Source organism: Crinia signifera, chromosome 7, assembly GCF_055691185.1.
Source record: "Crinia signifera chromosome 7, ASM5569118v1, whole genome shotgun sequence".
NCBI classification, from domain to species: domain Eukaryota; kingdom Metazoa; phylum Chordata; class Amphibia; order Anura; family Myobatrachidae; genus Crinia; species Crinia signifera.
Genome location: NC_139223.1, coordinates 3,367,694 through 3,387,393, shown reverse-complemented (window position 1 = coordinate 3,387,393; position 19,700 = coordinate 3,367,694). Strand labels below are relative to the sequence as shown.

Here is a 19,700-nt window from a genome sequence, read left to right as displayed (position 1 = left end):
AGTGGGCTTTGACAACAGGAGGGAAGAGGGCCCTGCTCGGAGGAGCTTACAATCTAGTAATCTAGTCTACTGTATTCCTCCATCCTCCATGGTACAGCTGGACTACTGTATTCCTCCATCCTCCATGGTACAGCTGGACTACTGTATTCCTCCATCCTCCATGGTACAGCTGGACTACTGTATTCCTCCATCCTCCATGGTACAGCTGGACTACTGTATTCCTCCATCCTCCATGGTACAGCTGGACTACTGTATTCCTCCATGGTACAGCTGGTCTACTGTATTCCTCCATCCTCCATAGTACTGCTGGTCTACTGTATTCATACATCCTCCATAGTACAGCTGTTCTACTGTATTCCTCCATCCTCCATAGTACTGCTGGTCTACTGTATTCATACATCCTCCATGGTACTGCTGTTCTACTGTATTCCTCCACCCTCCATGTTACAGCTGTTCTACTGTATTCCTCCATCCTCCATGGTACAGCTGGACTACTGTATTCCTCCATCCTCCATAGTACAGCTGGTCTACTGTATTCCTCCATCCTCCATATTACAGCTGGACTACTGTATTCCTCCATCCTCCATGGTACAGCTGGACTACTGTATTCCTCCATCCTCCATGGTACAGCTGGACTACTGTATTCCTCTATCCTGCATGGTACAGCTGGTCTACTGTATTCCTCCATCCTCCATGGTACTGCTGGTCTACTGTTTTCCTCCATCCTCCCTGGTACAGATGGTCTACGGTATTCCTCCATGGTACAGATGGTCTACTGTATTCCTCCATCCTCCATAGTACAGCTGTTCTACTGTATTCCTCCATCCTCCATAGTACAGCTGTTCTACTGTATTCCTCCATCCTCCATAGTACTGCTGGTCTACTGTATTCATACATCCTCCATGGTACAGCTGGTCTACTGTATTCATACATCCTCCATGGTACAGCTGGTCTACTGTATTCATACATCCTCCATGGTACAGCTGGTCTACTGTATTCCTCCATCCTCCATAGTACAGCTGGTCTACTGTATTCCTCCATCCTCCATAGTACTGCTGGTCTACTGTATTCCTCCATCCTCCCTGGTACTGCTGTTCTACTGTATTCATCCATCCTCCATAGTACAGCTGGTCTACTGTATTCCTCCATCCTCCATAGTACTGCTGGTCTACTGTATTCATACATCCTCCATAGTACTGCTGTTCTACTGTATTCCTCCATAGTACAGCTGGTCTACTGTATTCCTCCATCCTCCATAGTACTGCTGGTCTACTGTATTCATACATCCTCCATAGTACAGCTGTTCTACTGTATTCCTCCATCCTCCATAGTACTGCTGGTCTACTGTATTCATACATCCTCCATGTTACAGCTGTTCTACTGTATTCCTAAATCCCCCATGGTACAGTGGGTCTACTGTTTTCCTCCATAGAACAGCTGTCCTACTGAATTACTCCATCCTCTATGGTACAGCTGTTCTACTGAATTACTCCATCCTCCCTGGTACAGATGGTGCAGCTTCATAAATAGCCCCAATGCCACCCAGTGCACAAACCAAGATTATTTGGTACTTATGTAGTATCTGGACGCCCGATTTTGTGATTGTATGCCTTACCTTAAGGCATACAATCAGATGCAATTCGAAGCGCTTTTCAGCAAAATCTCATCGAATCGCATGCGATGCGATTTTGCATAGGATTTAATATTAACAAGGTCCTGTTCATTTCCCCACTATCCAAGTGGGAATAGAGTTGATTTTATATAGCGTGGTGAGCCCTGCGAGGGGACGCGGAAAACATTTTAAGTAATCCGCGGCCCCTCGCTGCGCTCGCCACGCTATATAATATCAGCTCTATGCCCACTTGGATAGTGGAGAAATGCTTTATAGAAAAGGGAAGGAGGGGAGGGGGGATGTTGAGAGTTGTAACCGCACTGGTCAGTGGTCACACCCCACTGTAGTTAAAATTGCAATTTTTTCTGCAGCTCCGAGGTATTAAGCCTAATTTATACCAACCATCATAATATAATTTTGCACAGCACTGAAACAAGACCAGGAATACCCATTAAGGTTGTAATCATATATTTTTAATGATGTTCAAAATAAATATTATGTTTTAAACAGGTGTAACAATAGCCTAACCTACAGTCTGTGAGATCAGAGTGCCCCCACCCAGAGTATATCGTTCCTCTCTTCTCCTCCCGTGGAAACAGTATTTACATAGTGGAGAAATGAACAGGACTATGTTAACATTGAATCCTATGGAAAATCGCATCGCATGCGATATCGGATGCGATTCGATTTTCCGACCCGATTTTAAAATCGGGCGTCCAGATACCGATTATTTCCCCACTAACCCTCTCACTGTGTCATGTGCTTGTTCTCTCAGATTGGATCGTACTTTGGTTCTGTGCTGAGTGTGGCCCGTGTAAATTCTACCAAGTTTCTTCTGTTGGTTGGAGCCCCAACATACTACTCCCCAAATACCCCAGGTGGCCGTGTTTTCCTGTGTCCCATCACTGATCAGGTGAGACCGCCATACAAAAGTATATTCAGTGGTTGTTATGGAGGGCAGAAGATGATTAGCAGAGAGATGATTCACAGAACATTATCGGTTCTCCCACCTCTTCTCCAACAGAGAATATTTTCTGCTAGATGCACATTTAGATTGTTCTCAGCAGTGATCAAATTCACCTGTGCAACTGGAGAAGATCCTGGAGATAGATGGTGGAGTGGGCGAGGCTGGAGACAGTGGGTTGACTAGAGAGCACCAGTTGGCTGGAGTGGTTAAGGAGGTTGATGAGTGATAATTGGATGTAGCTGATGCTGAGGCAGTGGTGGGGGCTGAAGCCAGAAAGGGTACGGAGGCTGGAGAGCAAGTAGCCTGGGGGGGATGTGAGACCAGAGATAATGTGGTGAGGGTGGAGAGACTGGGCAACATCCGTTGGCTTGAGTGGATGGGGAGTTTGGAAAGTGTTGATAGCATGTAGCTGGTGCTGAGGAAGGGGTGGGTGCTGAAGCTGGAGAGAGTAGTAAGGCTGGAGATCAAGTAGGCTGGAGTGGGTGGTCAGGCTGGAGAGTGGTTCGGGAGGGTGAGGAGCGTCAGTTGGAGTAGTTGGTCAGGCTAGAGAGGAAAATGAGTCTGGAGAACTGATCGGGAGAGTGAGGATCATCAGATAGGTAGAGTGGGCGGTCGGGCTGGAGAGGATAATGTGGCTGGAGAGGATATTGGGAGAGTGGGAGGGTGGGGAGCATCAGTTAGCTAAAGTGGAGAAGACAATGAGGCTGGAGATGGGATCGGTAGAGTGGTGAGCGTCAGTTAGCTGGAATGGGTGGTCAGGCTGGAAAGGGGATCGGAGAGTGGGGGAGGGTGAGGAGCATCAGTTAGGTGGAGTGGGTGGTTAGGCTTGAGAGGATAATGTAAAAGAATAGTCACCTAAGTAAACAATACAGGCGTTGGTGGGGTGGGATGTTGAGCTAGCTGCTCACACACAGGGGAGGATCAATCCCCCAAGAAAAAAGAATAAAGGAAAAAACAAGTTGGTGATGGAGCACTTACTGTACCTATGCAGAAATCGCTAATAAACAAATGTATAACTGATCAATTGGGTATCACATATGAAGTTTAAGTTTATTTAAAAAGCAACTTTTAATATGCAAATAATAATTTGCAAATTAATAAAACATGATCAAAAATTCTCCTTAATAAAGGAACATATAAAATATATATAAATGCACACATATTGTATATATTTACTGTTGAAAGGACAATGGAAAGTTATACTTAGTGTCAGGCCTGCATGTTCCTATTAGTGCTCCCCTCCGATGGTTAAACTTTGTCTCCCAATTTGTAATTCATATGAAAACTGGTATTGTGGGGGAGCTGGTCCAAGTCGGATGTCCAATTTAGAGCCCAAACATACAAGTGCAACCTGACACGTTTCGTTGTTCTCGGACAACTTTTTCAAAGGTGTACCTGAGTCAAATCAGGGATTATATACCCTCAAACAGGAAGTGCATCATATGACAATCATTCAATTACAATCATGTTAAATAAACACCATTAGTAATCATCCGCATCGATTGTGGAGATATGTGACTTATAGGAGGCAGTCTGAATTGTACACTTGATATATCTCTTATATATTTGGCTACATCTGTCACTCAAAGTGTGTCTGGAGATATAACCCTGGGTGGAGCCTCTGACTCACATGACTGACTCACATGACAGAGAACCAGCCCAGCGAGCCCACAGACAGTGCCAGACACCCTCTCTGCCTCTCCATGTTACACAGCAAAGACACAGCTACACACCAGACACACCAGGTGAGCGCCCCACACCTCCATACCTCCCAACATGACCCTCTCCAGGAGGGACAGAATGCTCTGTTTGTGGACTTCCATCTTAATTTATGATTGTCATCACCTGTCATTTCAAACAGGGTAATTGATAAGAAAGGTGTTTAAGCACAGGTGATGGTAATCCATAAATTAAGAAGAAAGTCCAGAAACAGAGCAATGTGTCCCTCCTGGAGAGGGTCATGTTGGGTATGCACCTCCCCCCCCCCCCCCCCCCCCCACATTCACGGCATCCCCACGATTAAATGGCACAGGCAAAACACTGACATGGCTATGGTCGACAATGAAAACGGTTGACAAGATTTATTTTTCACTTTTTCAATATTTTTCATATTCATTCTCATGTGTCGACATGGACACCAATGAAGTGCCACACTTATGTCAACATTTACATGTGTTGACCTTTCTGTGTTGATTTTTTCTTGTGGCGATTTGCGGCACCCCAGCGACCCCCTCCCGTGATTCGCGGTACCCCCCACGCGACCCCCCTCCCGCGATTTGCGTCACCCACGACCCCCTCTCCCGCAATTCGCGGCACCCCCCCCCCCCCGCGACCCCCCCGCGCAATTCGCAGACAACCCCCACCTCCCTCCCCCCCCATTCACAGCAACCCCACGATTAATTGGCACATGCAAAACACTGACATGGCTATGGTCGACAATGAAAAAGGTTGACATGAGCTTTTGAAGATTTATTTTTCACTTTTTGAATGTTTTCATATTCATTCTCATGTGTCGACATGGACACCAATGAAGTGCCACACTTATGTCAACATTTACATGTGTTGACCTTTCTGTGTTGATTTTTTCTTGTGGCGATTTGCGGCACCCTCCCGCGATTCGCAGCACACCCCCCACAATTTGCGGCACCCCCAGCGACTCCCGCGATTCGCGGCCCCACCCCGTGACACCCCCCCCCTCCTGCGATTCGCCGCATCCTGCGACCCCCCCTCCCATGATTCGTGCCAACCCCCCGGGTCCCCCCTCCCGCGGTTCGCGGTACCACCCTACCGCGATTTTCCCCCCCCTGACCCCCCTCCTGTCATTGCGGCAACCCCCCGCCCCCGCGACCCACCCTCCCACGATTCACTGCAACCCCCCGCGCCCCCCCCTCCCACGATTCGCGGCACCCACACCCCCCCCCCGCGACACCCCCTCCTGCTGCAATTCACGGCATCCACCCACGACCCCTCCTCCCGTGATTCGCGGACACCCCTCACCTCCTCCCTCCCCCCCCCCCCCCGCGCGTGATTCACGGCAACCATAGGATTAAATGGCACATGCAAAACACTGACACGGCTATGGTCGACAATGAAAAAGGTTGACATGAGTTTTTGAAAATTTATTTTTCTTTTTATGAATGTTTTCATATTCATTCTCATGTGTCGACATGGACACCAATGAGGTGTCACACTTATGTCAACATTAACATGTGTTGACCTTTCTGTGTTGATTTTTTTCTTGTGGCAATTTTTTTCCAGTGACAACTATGAACTATGTGCACGTCAACCTACACATCATCAACCAATTCTTTGTATAATATATAACACCTGGTCTGTTTTACTGTAGGTGTTTTAAGTCAGACCTTTTACTGCTACTATTACTGTTTATGTAAATGCATTCTGAATGACAGCAACATCCTACCATCCTTCTACAAGAATATATAACCAACTAGGTGATTCATCGCGCCCCGTGCCCCCCCCTCCCGCAATTCACGGACCCCCCGCGCACCCCCCCTCCCGCGATTCACGCCCCCCTCCCGCGATTCACGCCCCCTCCCGCGATTCACGTCACCCCTGCGCACCCCCCCTCCCGCAATTCGTAACCCCCCCTAGCGCGATTCACGCCCCCTCCCGCGCTTTGCGGACCCCCGCCCTCTCCCGCGATTTTCGGACACCTGCGCCCCCTACCTCCCTTGATTCACGGCACCCCCCCGCCCCTCCGGCAATTCACAGCACCTCTAAGCCCCTCTTTAGTCCCCCGTATACTCACACACCCCTATCACTACCCAGCTTCCTGCTCTCCTGAACCGTAACTTCCATTACTGGGGAGTGGCTGACGCTGTGTTGCCCACATACCCCTATCATGCCTCATAGCCCAGCCTCCTGCTCTCATGTACCCTAACTCCCACCCAGTAGGAGGAGACACTGACTCAGGGCCGCCGTCCTGTACTCCTGTGCTGCCATGCTGGACCCTCACCCACTGGCAGAAGCTGCACAGTGTCCCCCACCCTCCTCTTTAGTCCCCCTTATGCCCACACACCCCTATCACTACCCAGCCTCCTGTTTTCCTGTGTCGTGACCTCCGCCAGTGGGGAGCCGCTGACTCAGAAACACCCTACTATACTATTGCACACACACCTAAAGAACACGCACGCACCCCCCCCACACCCACAAATGTCACTGTACCATCCACACTATCAATGTACATCTTACTCTGTAACCGCTTTTTAATTAAACAAAACAATACACACCCCCTTCCACATCATATGCTCTCTATTTAACACATTTCACCTATAACTCAAGTTGCAATACAGGCATCTTACATACAATTCTAACCATATGTCTCATATACAAATGTTCACAAATTAAGGGGGCGCAGCCCCTTACGACGGTGTGAAGAGCGCCCGTAGGGCGCGATGAATCACCTAGTTGTTATATAAAAATACTCAAAAATAGCAATAGTTTATCTAATAGCGTTCCACTTCCGGTTGTTGGAACGCACGCCGCATCCAACTTCCGGACCGTGGAACGCATATTGATTTTAATATATGCCCGCGTAAACGGTTAATGCGGAAAAAGCCAATGTTATTGTAAACCCTTAATAGGGCTTAAGGTGGGGGCGGAAATAGAGGAGAGGAGGTGGCGGTGGCGGCATCTGAACCTCCAGGAGACAACCAGAGTGTGTGTCCGCCGTCGGCCTCTGCTGGTGGAATGCAGCCGGAAGTCCAGAGCTTCCGTCCGTTTGTCTCTGGCTGTTAGAACGCAAATCGGAAGTCCGGAACTTCTGGCTCCCGGCCCTTCATCTTCGGCTATGGGGCCAGAGATGAAGGGCATTTATATATATATTTTATATGTTCCTTTATTAAGGAGAATATTTTAGCATGTTTTATTAATTTGTTCATTATTATTTGCATATTAAAGGTTGCTTTTTAAATAAACTTAAACTTAATGTGATACCTAAATAATCAGTTATACACTTGTTTATTAGCGATTTCTGCATAGGTAAGTGCACTACCACCAACTTGTTTTTTGAGAGGATAATGTGGCTGGAGAGTGGATCGGGAGGGTGGGGAGCATTAGTTAGCTGAAGTTGATGGTCAGATTGGACAGGATAATCCGGCTGGAGAGGGGTTGGTAGGGTGGAAACCTTTAGTTAGCTGGAGTGGGTGGTCAGGCTGGAGAGGATAATGAGGCTTGAGAGGGGATTGTGAGAGTGGGGAGCATCAGTTAGCTTTAGTTGGTGGTCAGGCTGGAGAGGACAATGAGGCTGGAGAGGGGATTGGGAGAGTAGGGAGGGTGGGGAGGGTCAGTTAGCTGGAGTGGGTGGTCAGCCTGGAGAGGATAATGAGGCTGGAAAGGGGATTGGGAGAGTGGGGAGCATCAGCTGGAGTGGGGGGTCAGGCTGGAGTGGACAATGAGGCTGGAGAGGTGATTGGGAGAGTGGGGAGGGTCAGTTAGCTGGAGTGGGTGGTCAGGCTGGAGAGGATAATGAGGCTGGAAAGGGGATTGGGAGAGTGGGTAGCATCAGTGAGCTCTAGTGGGTGGTCAGGATAGAGAAGACAATAAGGCTGGAGAGTGGATCAGGAGGGTGGGGAGTGTCAGTTAGCTGGAGTGGGTGGTCAGGCTGTAGAGGATAATATGGCTGGAGAGGGATGGGGAGAGTTACATAGGTGGAGTGGGTGGTCAGGCTAGAGAGGATAATGTGGCTGGCGAGGAGATCGGGAGAGTGGGGAGTGTCATTTAGCTGGAGTGGGTGGTCAGGCTGGAGGGAATAATACGGCTGGAGAGGGATGGGGAGAGTTACATAGGTGGAGTGGGTGGTCAGGCTAGAGAGGATAATGTGGCTGGTGAGGAGATCGGGAGTGTCAGTTAGCTGGAGTGGGTGTTCAGGCTGGAGAGGGGATCAGGAGATTAGGGAGAGTCAGTTAGCTGGAGTGGGTGGTCAGGCTGGCTAGGGGATCAGGAGAGTGGGGAGTGTAAGTTAGCTTAAGTGGGTGGTCAAGCAGGAGAGGACAATGAGGCTGGAGAGGAGATTGGGAGAGTAGGGAGGGTGGGGAGGGTCAGTTAGCTGGAGTGGGGGGTCAGCCTGGAGAGGATAATGAGGCTAGAGAGGGGATTGTGAGAGTGAGGAGCATCAGTTAGGTGGAGTGGGTGGTCAGTCTGGAGAGGATAATACGGCTGGAGAGGGATGGGGAGAGTTACATAGGTGGAGTGGGTGGTCAGGCTAGAGAGGATAATGTGGCTGGCGAGGAGATCGGGAGAGTGGGGAGTGTCAGTTAGCTGGAGTGGGTGGTCAGGCTGGAGGGAATAATACGGCTGGAGAGGGATGGGGAGAGTTACATAGGTGGAGTGGGTGGTCAGGCTAGAGAGGATAATGTGGCTGGTGAGGAGATCGGGAGTGTCAGTTAGCTGGAGTGGGTGGTCAGGCTGTAGAGGATAATACGGCTGGAGAGGGATGGGGAGAGTTACATAGGTGGAGTGGGTGGTCAGGCTAGAGAGGATAATGTGGCTGGTGAGGAGATCGGGAGAGTGGGGAGTGTCAGTTAGCTGGAGTGGGTGTTCAGGCTGGAGAGGGGATCAGGAGATTAGGGAGAGTCAGTTAGCTGGAGTGGGTGGTCAGGCTGGCTAGGGGATCAGGAGAGTGGGGAGTGTAAGTTAGCTTAAGTGGGTGGTCAAGCAGGAGAGGACAATGAGGCTGGAGAGGAGATTGGGAGAGTAGGGAGGGTGGGGAGGGTCAGTTAGCTGGAGTGGGGGGTCAGCCTGGAGAGGATAATGAGGCTAGAGAGGGGATTGTGTGAGTGGGGAGCATCAGTTAGGTGGAGTGGGTGGTCAGTCTGGAGAGTGGATCGGGAGAGTGGGGAGGAAGGGGAGTGTCAGTAGGCTGGAGTGGGTGGTCAGGCTGGAGAGTGGATCGGGAGAGTGGGGAGTATCAGTTAGCTGGAGTGGGTGGTCAGGCTGGAGAGTGGATCGGGAGAGTGGGGAGGAAGGGGAGTGTCAGTTAGCTGGAGTGGGTGGTCAGGCTGGAGAGTGGATCGGGAGAGTGGGGAGTGTCAGTTAGCTGGAGTGGGTGGTCTGGCTGGAGAGTGGATCGGGAGAGTGGGGAGGAAGGGGAGTTTCAATTAGCTGGAGTGGGTGGTCAGGCTGGAGAGTGGATCGGGAGAGTGGGGAGTGTCAGTTAGCTGGAGTGGGTGGTCAGGCTGGAGAGTGGATCGGGAGAGTGGGGAGGATGGGGAGTGTCAGTTAGCTGGAGTGGGTGGAGAGGATAATGAGGCTGGAGATGGGATTGGGAGAGTGGGGAGGATGGGTAGTGCCAGTTAGCTGGAGTGGGTGGTCAGGCTGGAGAGTGGATCAGGAGTGGGGAGGATGGGGAGTGTCAGCTAGCTGGAGTGGGTGGTCAGGCTGGAGAGTGGGGAGGATGGGGAGTGTCAGTTAGCTGGAGTGGGTGAAGAGGATAATGAGGCTGGAGATGGGATTGGGAGAGTGGGGAGGGCGGGGAGCTTCATTTATCTGCAGTGGGATGGAAGTCAACATACAAATCAAAGATTGTTTTAATAAACTGAACCATATGCTGTGATCTCTTAAAGGTTTAGGACAGTGGTTCTCAAACCCAGTCCTCGGACCACACACAGGTCACGTTTTCCAGGTCACCCTGCAGGTGCACTCATTACTGACTGATCACAGGTGGAGCTATTTATTTCACTTTTGAATCTGTGAGGAGACCTGCAAAACATGTACTGTGTCCTGAGGACCGACTTTGGGAACCTTTGATTTAGGAAGATGCTTATTGTTCTGATTATATACATATACTGGGTGTTTGGATAATGTATGACTGATTAATGAGTTCCTCCATCTGTAATTAGTATTTTTCTCTATTTTGTTATCCCATTGAGTTACCTGCAGGGACGTCCCACAATTGGGGTCCTTGTCCTCATGTCACCGACACATATACTGTACATATATGAATATGAAGCTGATCAGAGTGTGTTTGCTCCCAGGTCACTGATCCCAGCAGGACCCCAGTCACCATCACATGTCCCCAGACCCTGCAGGGGAACAGTAACCAGTCTGAGGGCAATTTCGGTTCTGCCATCGTCGTTCTACCAGACCTGACAGGAGATAAGCTTCCTGACCTGGCCGTCGGTGCCCCCTATGAGGACAACTACCGGGGGGCTCTGTACATCTTCCCAGGCCAGGCCGGGGGCTTCAGGACTTCATACATACAGGTGACTACAGTATATTGTGACGTAATGACATTTTAGATATGGATCAGCCCCAATGTCAGACGGACAAGAGTTTAAACCTTTTCAAAAATGCTGCATCGCCGTGAACCTCTATCACTGCTGCTTTGAAGCAAACTCCCCCAAATTACCCTCTCTGATTGGTGGATACCTTCAGCCATCCACCAATCAGAATGGTGACACTTAGTAACTGTCTGGCCGGGAGGCAGTAAGAGAATGGTGCCCTGTGATTGGCAGATAGCTCCATCTACCAATCAGCATCAGTCTATTGGAAATGACCATAAGACCTGTATTTTCCTACAAGCTCAGCCATGAGAACATAGATGATGATTATGTGTTAGTATCAGTGCACCACGTCCTTTCTGTAGCTCTGAATCAGGCCCAATAGGATCAGAGCAGTGTGCTTCAGCATTGTTATTACATCATCCTTCATACGCTCTGTGCTGGGGACTCTGCACAACTCTGAATCAGGCCCAATGGGATCAGATCAGTGTGCTTCAGCATTGGTATTACAGCATTCCTCATACGCTCTGCACTGGGGACTGTGCGCAACTCTGAATCCGGCCCAATGGGATCAGAGCAGTGTGCTTCAGCATTGTTATTACAGCATCCCACATACGCTCTGCACTGGGGACTGTGCACAACTCTGAATCAGGCCCACTGGAATCAGAGCAGTGTGCTTCAGCATTGTTATTACAGCATCCCTCATACGCTCTGCGCTGGGGACTGTGCACAACTCTGAATCAGGCCCAATGGGATCAGAGCAGTGTGCTTCAGCATTGTTATTACAGCATCCCACATACGCTCTGCACAACTCTGAATCAGGCCCAATGGGATCAGAGCAGTGTGCTTCAGCACAGCATTGTTATTACAGCATCCCTCATACGCTCTGCGCTGGGGACTGTGCACAACTCTGAATCAGGCCCACTGGAATCAGAGCAGTGTGCTTCAGCATTGGTATTATACATTCTGATTTCCTCTCACATTCCTCTTCCCCAGCGCATTGCAGGCAGGCGGCTATCAGGAGACATGATGTTCTTTGGAAAGTCGGTGGCTGGGAATCTGGACATGACGGGAGATGGGCTTCCCGATCTTACTGTAGGGAGTGAGGGCAATGTCCTTATATTGAGGTGAGTCCTATTGTCCTATTGTCCATATACGTCAATATGAACAGCACCAGCTGTGACTTGAGGTTCATATATATTTATATATATATATATATATATATATATATATATATATATATATATATATATCCCTCTCCATCCTATAATGGCTCATTGCATGACATCATTCAGGATCCAACAAAGACTCATAGTTTGATGTCATGTCACTCACTGTCTTATAATGGCTCATTGTGTGATGTCACTCAGGGTCCTATAATGGCTCATTGTGTGATGTCACTCAGGGTCCTATAATGGCTCATTGTGTGACGTCACTCAGGGTCCTATAATGGCTCATTTTGTGATGTCACTCAGGGTCCTATAAGGGCTCATTGTGTGATGTCACTCAGGGTCCTATAATGGCTCATTGTGTGATGTCACTCAGGGTCCTATAATGGCTCATTTTGTGATGTCACTCAGGGTCCTATAAGGGCTCATTTTGTGATGTCACTTAGGGTCCTATAATGGCTCATTGTGTGATGTCACTCAGGGTCCTATAATGGCTCATTTTGTGATGTCACTCAGGGTCCTATAAGGGCTCATTGTGTGATGTCACTCAGGGTCCTATAATGGCTCATTGTGTGATGTCACTCAGGGTCCTATAATGGCTCATTTTGTGATGTCACTTAGGGTCCTATAAGGGCTCATTGTGTGATGTCACTTAGGGTCCTATAAGGGCTCATTGTGTGATCTCACTCAGTGTCCTATAATGGCTCATTGTGTGATGTCACTCAGGGTCCTATAAGGGCTCATTGTGTGATGTCACTTAGGGTCCTATAAGGGCTCATTGTGTGATCTCACTCAGTGTCCTATAATGGCTCATTGTGTGATGTCACTCAGGGTCCTATAAGGGCTCATTGTGTGATGTCACTCAGGGTCCTATAAGGGCTCATTGTGTGATGTCACTCAGGGTCCTATAATGGCTCATTGTGTGATGTCACTCAGGGTCCTATAATGGCTCATTTTGTGATGTCACTCAGGGTCCTATAATGGCTCATTTTGTGATGTCACACAGGGTGAAATCACTAGACATTCTATATTTGGCCTTTTGTCTTCTTAATGTTATATATCACTTTCTCTGCATGATTGCGCTATATAAGAAACTGTAAATAAATAAGTAAAGGCTGACTCATCTAGTCCCTGTCCCTGATCCTCAGTCTGACACATTGCTCTTCTTCAGCTCTCGCCCGGTTCTGGCCGTCTCAGTATCTATAACAGCTAATCCCACAGAAATCCTGCTTCCCACCTATGATTGTTCTGTAGCAAACAGGAGAGACCCAGCAACAACGGTCACGGTGTGTTTCACTAGGACCCTGAGGAGCAGCAATGCCAACGGTAAGTGTGGAAATTGGGCTACACTGGTAAAATAAGGGGTAAAGTAGAGGCTCGGGTCAAGAACAGTAGAAGATGATAGAGGGCACTATGTGGTTCACTACTTCTCGTTACACCCCAACACCATGGCCTCCGGGGAAGCTATGGGCTGAGACCAGCGCACTTATGGGGCCTACACACGTACTGATGTCATTTTCTGAGCGATGATACTTAATTTAATGACAACCCTCAGAAAATCCACGTGTCATAACACAATATACACTGTACCGGCTGGTAATGGGCAATCCTCGCGTTCTAAGACAACATACACTGTACCGGCTGGTAATGGGCAATCACCAAGGACACACAACATACACTGTACCAGCTGGTAATGGGCAATCACCAATGAAACACATCATACACTGTACCAGCTGATAATGGGCAATCACCAAGGACACACAGCATACACTGTACCAGCTGGTAATGGGCAATCACCAAGGACACACAGCATACACTGTACCAGCTGGTAATGGGCAATCACCAAGGACACACAGCATACACTGTACCAGCTGGTAATGGGCAATCACCAAGGACACACATCATACACTGTACCAGCTGGTAATGGGCAATCCTCGCGTTCTAAGACAACATACACTGTACCAGCTGGTAATGGGCAATCACCAAGGACACACATCATACACTGTACCAGCTGGTAATGGGCAATCCTCGCGTTCTAAGACAACATACACTGTACCAGCTGGTAATGGGCAATCACCAAGGACACACATCATACACTGTACCAGCTGGTAATGGGCAATCCTCGCGTTCTAAGACAACATACACTGTACCAGCTGGTAATGGGCAATCACCAAGGACACACATCATACACTGTACCAGCTGGTAATGGGCAATCCTCGCGTTCTAAGACAACATACACTGTACCAGCTGGTAATGGGCAATCACCAAGGACACACAACATACACTGTACCAGCTGGTAATGGGCAATCACCAAGGACACACAATAGACACTGTACCGGCTGGTAATGGGAAATCACCAAGTACACACAACATACACTGTACCGGCTGGTAATGGGCAATCACCAAGGACACACAACATACACTGTACCAGCTGGTAATGGGCAATCACCAAGGACACACAACATACACTGTACCAGCTGGTAATGGGCAATCACCAAGGACACACAACATACACTGTAGCGGCTGGTAATGGGCAATCACGAAGGACACACATCATACATTGTACCGGCTGGTAATGGGCTATCACCAAGGACACACAACATACACTGTACCGGCTGGTAATGGGCTATCACCAAGGACACACAACATACACTGTACCAGCTGGTAATGGGCAATCACCAAGGACACACAACATACACTGTACCGGCAGGTAATGGGCAATCACCAAGGACACACAACATACACTGTACCGGCTGGTAATGGGCAATCACCAAGGACACACATCATACATTGTACCGGCTGGTAATGGGCAATCACCAAGGACACACAACATACACTGTACCGGCTGGTAATGGGCAATCACCAAGGACACACAACATACACTGTACCGGCTGGTAATGGGCAATCACCAAGGACACACATCATACACTGTACCGGCTGGTAATGGGCAATCACCAAGGACACACAACATACACTCAAGGAGTAATGTGTACTAGACACATATGTTGCATTCCACAGGGATCCTCCTGCGAGCTTAAACAATATAAATGGGATGAAAAGGGACGTTCCTATCTTACAAGGAGCGCTCCTCTTCTCCGATTTCAGGAAGATAAGTGTAAAATCACCACAGTGTATCCTTAGTCGTAAATGGGATAGTGGATAACCTTCTACCACACTTCAGGGGTGAGAGGGAGGTACCATACGTCCCTTGTGAGGGATAGGTGTCTCCTCTTCTCCGAGCGATAATATATTTCACCAAATGTCGAGTCACATCAGGGACCTTTTATCCTCTTCACATATATCCATATGTCAGTAAACCATATAGGAACAGAATAGAACCAAATATGGTGTAATACAATTTCATTTATTGGTCACAAACATACAGACAAGGGACAATGATAAAAAGGTGTTTCTAAGGTCAGATGAAAAGTAAACCATATGTAGGGATTCAAGCAATTACCAGAAATGGTGGAGAACTTGATGACACAAAGTTCTCAAACGAGCATCAGAGGTGAAAAAAGTCCCGGAAACTTTTTCTCTCTAGACGAGTGTACACCACAAGGTCCTGGTAACGCGATCCTCAGATGGGTAAGTGACAGCTGGGTCCTACGCGTTTCAACCGCCTTCTGCGGTCTTTGTCAAGGATGAAGTTACAAGCTGTCAGTTCCTGTTTAAAAAGGGTAAGTGTCCAATTGAAGATCCCGCGCTACATCGCGTCAATCCAAGTTTCCGGTGTGTTACACCGGGAGTTGTCATCCGACAGTATGCCCCACTTCCGTCCGTCTCATCCGGCATATAGAAAGCCGCACTTCCGGTTTCGTATATGCACGCTCCGGAGTAATAGCCACATTCAGATGCAATTTTCTCCTTCCATGTTCTGATTGGTCTCTGGGGAGGAGCCACGGGAGGAGGTTGTGCCAGGATGGGATGCATAACGTCGATGTATAAAGTGCGGATAGTTTCTTAATTCCATTTTCATATACGGAATAGAGAAAGGGGACAAAGTTAGAATAAATATAATGGAAAGATATATAAAGAAGTTAAAAAAGTATATTTTCTTATTTTGAATAAAAATATGGCTGAATAAAAAATGGCTAAAAGGAGAAATAAAAATAAAGAGAGGTTATATATAAAATGTCTATAAAAACCATTTTATCTCGAAGTCTTTATTAAGACCATTAGGGTACAAGGTATTGAGATTAAAAATACATTTCATTTCCTCCTTTGCCAGCTGAGATGCTTTATTTTTCTTTCTTGGGTCGTCCTTGATTTCTTTGATGCCCAGGAATCTGATGATATGGTTTGGATTGGATTGGTGAACAGTTTTAAAATGATGGGATAGACTGTGTGTTTCAAGACCTTTTTTTATGTTGTTTAAATGTTCCGTTATACGGGTCTTAAGGGGTCTCGATGTACGACCTATATAAAAAAGGTTACATGTGCACTCAATAGCATAAACTATATTGGGGGTATTGCATGTGATAAAATTTTCAATTAAAAAGTGGGTTCCGTTTATAGTTAGATCGGTTGTTTTGGAGTGACCATTGCTCTTAATAGTCTGGCACCCCTTGCACAGACCGCATCTGTGGAAACCTTTGGTTCGAATCCTGCCACTTGGGTTGACTGTATAAAAGGCACTTCTTACCAGTTTGTTTTTAATATTAGGGGCCTTTTTGTAGATAAATTTTGGTTTCTTTGGAAGATGGATGCCAATGACAGGATCTTTTAACAGGATTTTCCAGTTCTTTTTAAAGGATGTTTCGATAATTTTATGTTGGGCATTGAATCCGGTTATGAACGCCCACTGAAAATCATCCTCTCCCTGAGTTGTTTCTGGTTTCTGTTTAGGCTGTAAGAGGGTTTCTCTCTCTATTTCTTCTGTTTCCCTTAGGGTTCTAGAGATAGTTTCATTCGTATATCCACTTTTAACAAAACTTTCTGCCATTTTAGTTGCTTGTTGTTTATAGGTGGCAATGCTGGAGCAATTTCGTCTAAGGCGTTTAAATTGACCGCCTGGGATCGCATTTAACCAGGTGTTATGGTGGCAACTGTTTCTCTGTATGTAGGAGAGACAGTCTGTAGGTTTCGTATACGTTTTGGTCTCAAGCTGTCCCTCAATATCTGAAATTGTGATGTCCAGGAAATCAATACTGGATTGACTAATATTGAAAGTAAGTTCAATGTTATTATCATTTTGGTTGAGGTAGTCACAGAAGGTTTTGAGGTCAGATTCACTTCCTCTCCAGATAAAGACGATATCGTCTATATATCGAGACCAGGATACCAGATCCGCTCCAAAGCTATGCCCGCTCCACACATGTTCCTCTTCCCACAGTCCCATGAAGATATTGGCGTAGCTTGGAGCGAATCTGGTACCCATCGCAGTCCCCACCTTTTGAGTGTAATAGTTGCCATCGAACATGAAGTAATTGTTATTCAGAATTAGGTCTATACAGTCTATAAGAAGATGTTGCAGATGGGGATCTAGATTACTTCTTTCGAGAAATTTTGTGGTTGCTCTAATCCCTTTATCATGACGAATGATCGAATACAGAGATTTGACATCTGCCGTCACTAAATAGTATCCTGTCTCCCACTGGATCGTGGGTAGAAGGTTTAGGAGGCTACTAGTGTCTTTTAGATGCGACCGATTAGTTTGAACCAAGGGCTGTAGATAATAATCAGTGAATTCTGATAAATTTGCAGTGACTGAATTGACACCGGACACTATGGGTCGTCCTGGGGGGCAGATGGGGTTTTTATGGATTTTGGGTAGTAAATATATGACTGGTACCATGGGTTCTGTAATATTGAGGAATAAATAATATATAATTTAAGTAAATATACCCTTTCCCCCATGGAAATCTCAGTGCTTGAAAAGGGACTCAAATATGCCCCAACTGCCAACATAAACAAATTTGACAGTTTTGTGGACGTACACAAATTTGTACGCAAACTTTGTCTTAAAAAGTTTTTTCTGAACAAAAAAGAAACCGAAATGGAATTCGAAGAACCACCAACAACTAGTCACTTCAAACCCAAATCAATTTTTTACCCAGCCCACATCAAAGGCAATTTCATTGAAACTTTCAGCTCTTTAGTAGTAGAAGACATTAAAAAAGTCTCCATAAAGAAAACCAAATATAATCTAACAAGAAAAGAAAGGCAGGCATTAAAAAACCTTAGCGATAACAAAGAAATTATTGTAAAGCCAGCCGATAAAGGTGGTGGAGTGGTAGTGCTAGATAAGAAATGGTACATCGACGAAGTTACAAAACATTTGGGAGATCAAGAAACCTATCTCAAAATAAGATCGGACCCCACCATAAAAATACAAGAAAAAATAACAACTTTGCTGACCAAATACAAGAATTTAGAGACTATCAATGAAAAGGAATTCAAATTCCTCAATATTACAGAACCCATGGTACCAGTCATATATTTACTACCCAAAATCCATAAAAACCCCATCTGCCCCCCAGGACGACCCATAGTGTCCGGTGTCAATTCAGTCACTGCAAATTTATCAGAATTCACTGATTATTATCTACAGCCCTTGGTTCAAACTAATTGGTCGCATCTAAAAGACACTAGTAGCCTCCTAAACCTTCTACCCACGATCCAGTGGGAGACAGGATACTATTTAGTGACGGCAGATGTCAAATCTCTGTATTCGATCATTCGTCATGATAAAGGGATTAGAGCAACCACAAAATTTCTCGAAAGAAGTAATCTAGATCCCCATCTGCAACATCTTCTTATAGACTGTATAGACCTAATTCTGAATAACAATTACTTCATGTTCGATGGCAACTATTACACTCAAAAGGTGGGGACTGTGATGGGTACCAGATTCGCTCCAAGCTACGCCAATATCTTCATGGGACTGTGGGAAGAGGAACATGTGTGGAGCGGGCATAGCTTTGGAGCGGATCTGGTATCCTGGTCTCGATATATAGACGATATCGTCTTTATCTGGAGAGGAAGTGAATCTGACCTCAAAACCTTCTGTGACTACCTCAACCAAAATGATAATAACATTGAACTTACTTTCAATATTAGTCAATCCAGTATTGATTTCCTGGACATCACAATTTCAGATATTGAGGGACAGCTTGAGACCAAAACGTATACGAAACCTACAGACTGTCTCTCCTACATACAGAGAAACAGTTGCCACCATAACACCTGGTTAAATGCGATCCCAGGCGGTCAATTTAAACGCCTTAGACGAAATTGCTCCAGCATTGCCACCTATAAACAACAAGCAACTAAAATGGCAGAAAGTTTTGTTAAAAGTGGATATACGAATGAAACTATCTCTAGAACCCTAAGGGAAACAGAAGAAATAGAGAGAGAAACCCTCTTACAGCCTAAACAGAAACCAGAAACAACTCAGGGAGAGGATGATTTTCAGTGGGCGTTCATAACCGGATTCAATGCCCAACATAAAATTATCGAAACATCCTTTAAAAAGAACTGGAAAATCCTGTTAAAAGATCCTGTCATTGGCATCCATCTTCCAAAGAAACCAAAATTTATCTACAAAAAGGCCCCTAATATTAAAAACAAACTGGTAAGAAGTGCCTTTTATACAGTCAACCCAAGTGGCAGGATTCGAACCAAAGGTTTCCACAGATGCGGTCTGTGCAAGGGGTGCCAGACTATTAAGAGCAATGGTCACTCCAAAACAACCGATCTAACTATAAACG

At 46.7% G+C, this 19,700-nt stretch overlaps 1 protein-coding gene across 1 annotated transcript in view; it reads left to right on the top strand.

Moving 5' to 3' along the window:
* Window positions 1-19,700, top strand: part of LOC146020606 (integrin alpha-M-like) — a 184,906-nt gene that overhangs the window by 102,960 nt on the left and 62,246 nt on the right. The window contains exons 14-17 of the mRNA XM_083153855.1: window positions 2,388-2,525; window positions 10,574-10,801; window positions 11,816-11,946; window positions 13,160-13,314. Coding sequence (XP_083009981.1) covers window positions 2,388-2,525; window positions 10,574-10,801; window positions 11,816-11,946; window positions 13,160-13,314 — 652 coding nt within the window. The remainder of the gene's footprint in view (window positions 1-2,387; window positions 2,526-10,573; window positions 10,802-11,815; window positions 11,947-13,159; window positions 13,315-19,700) is intronic.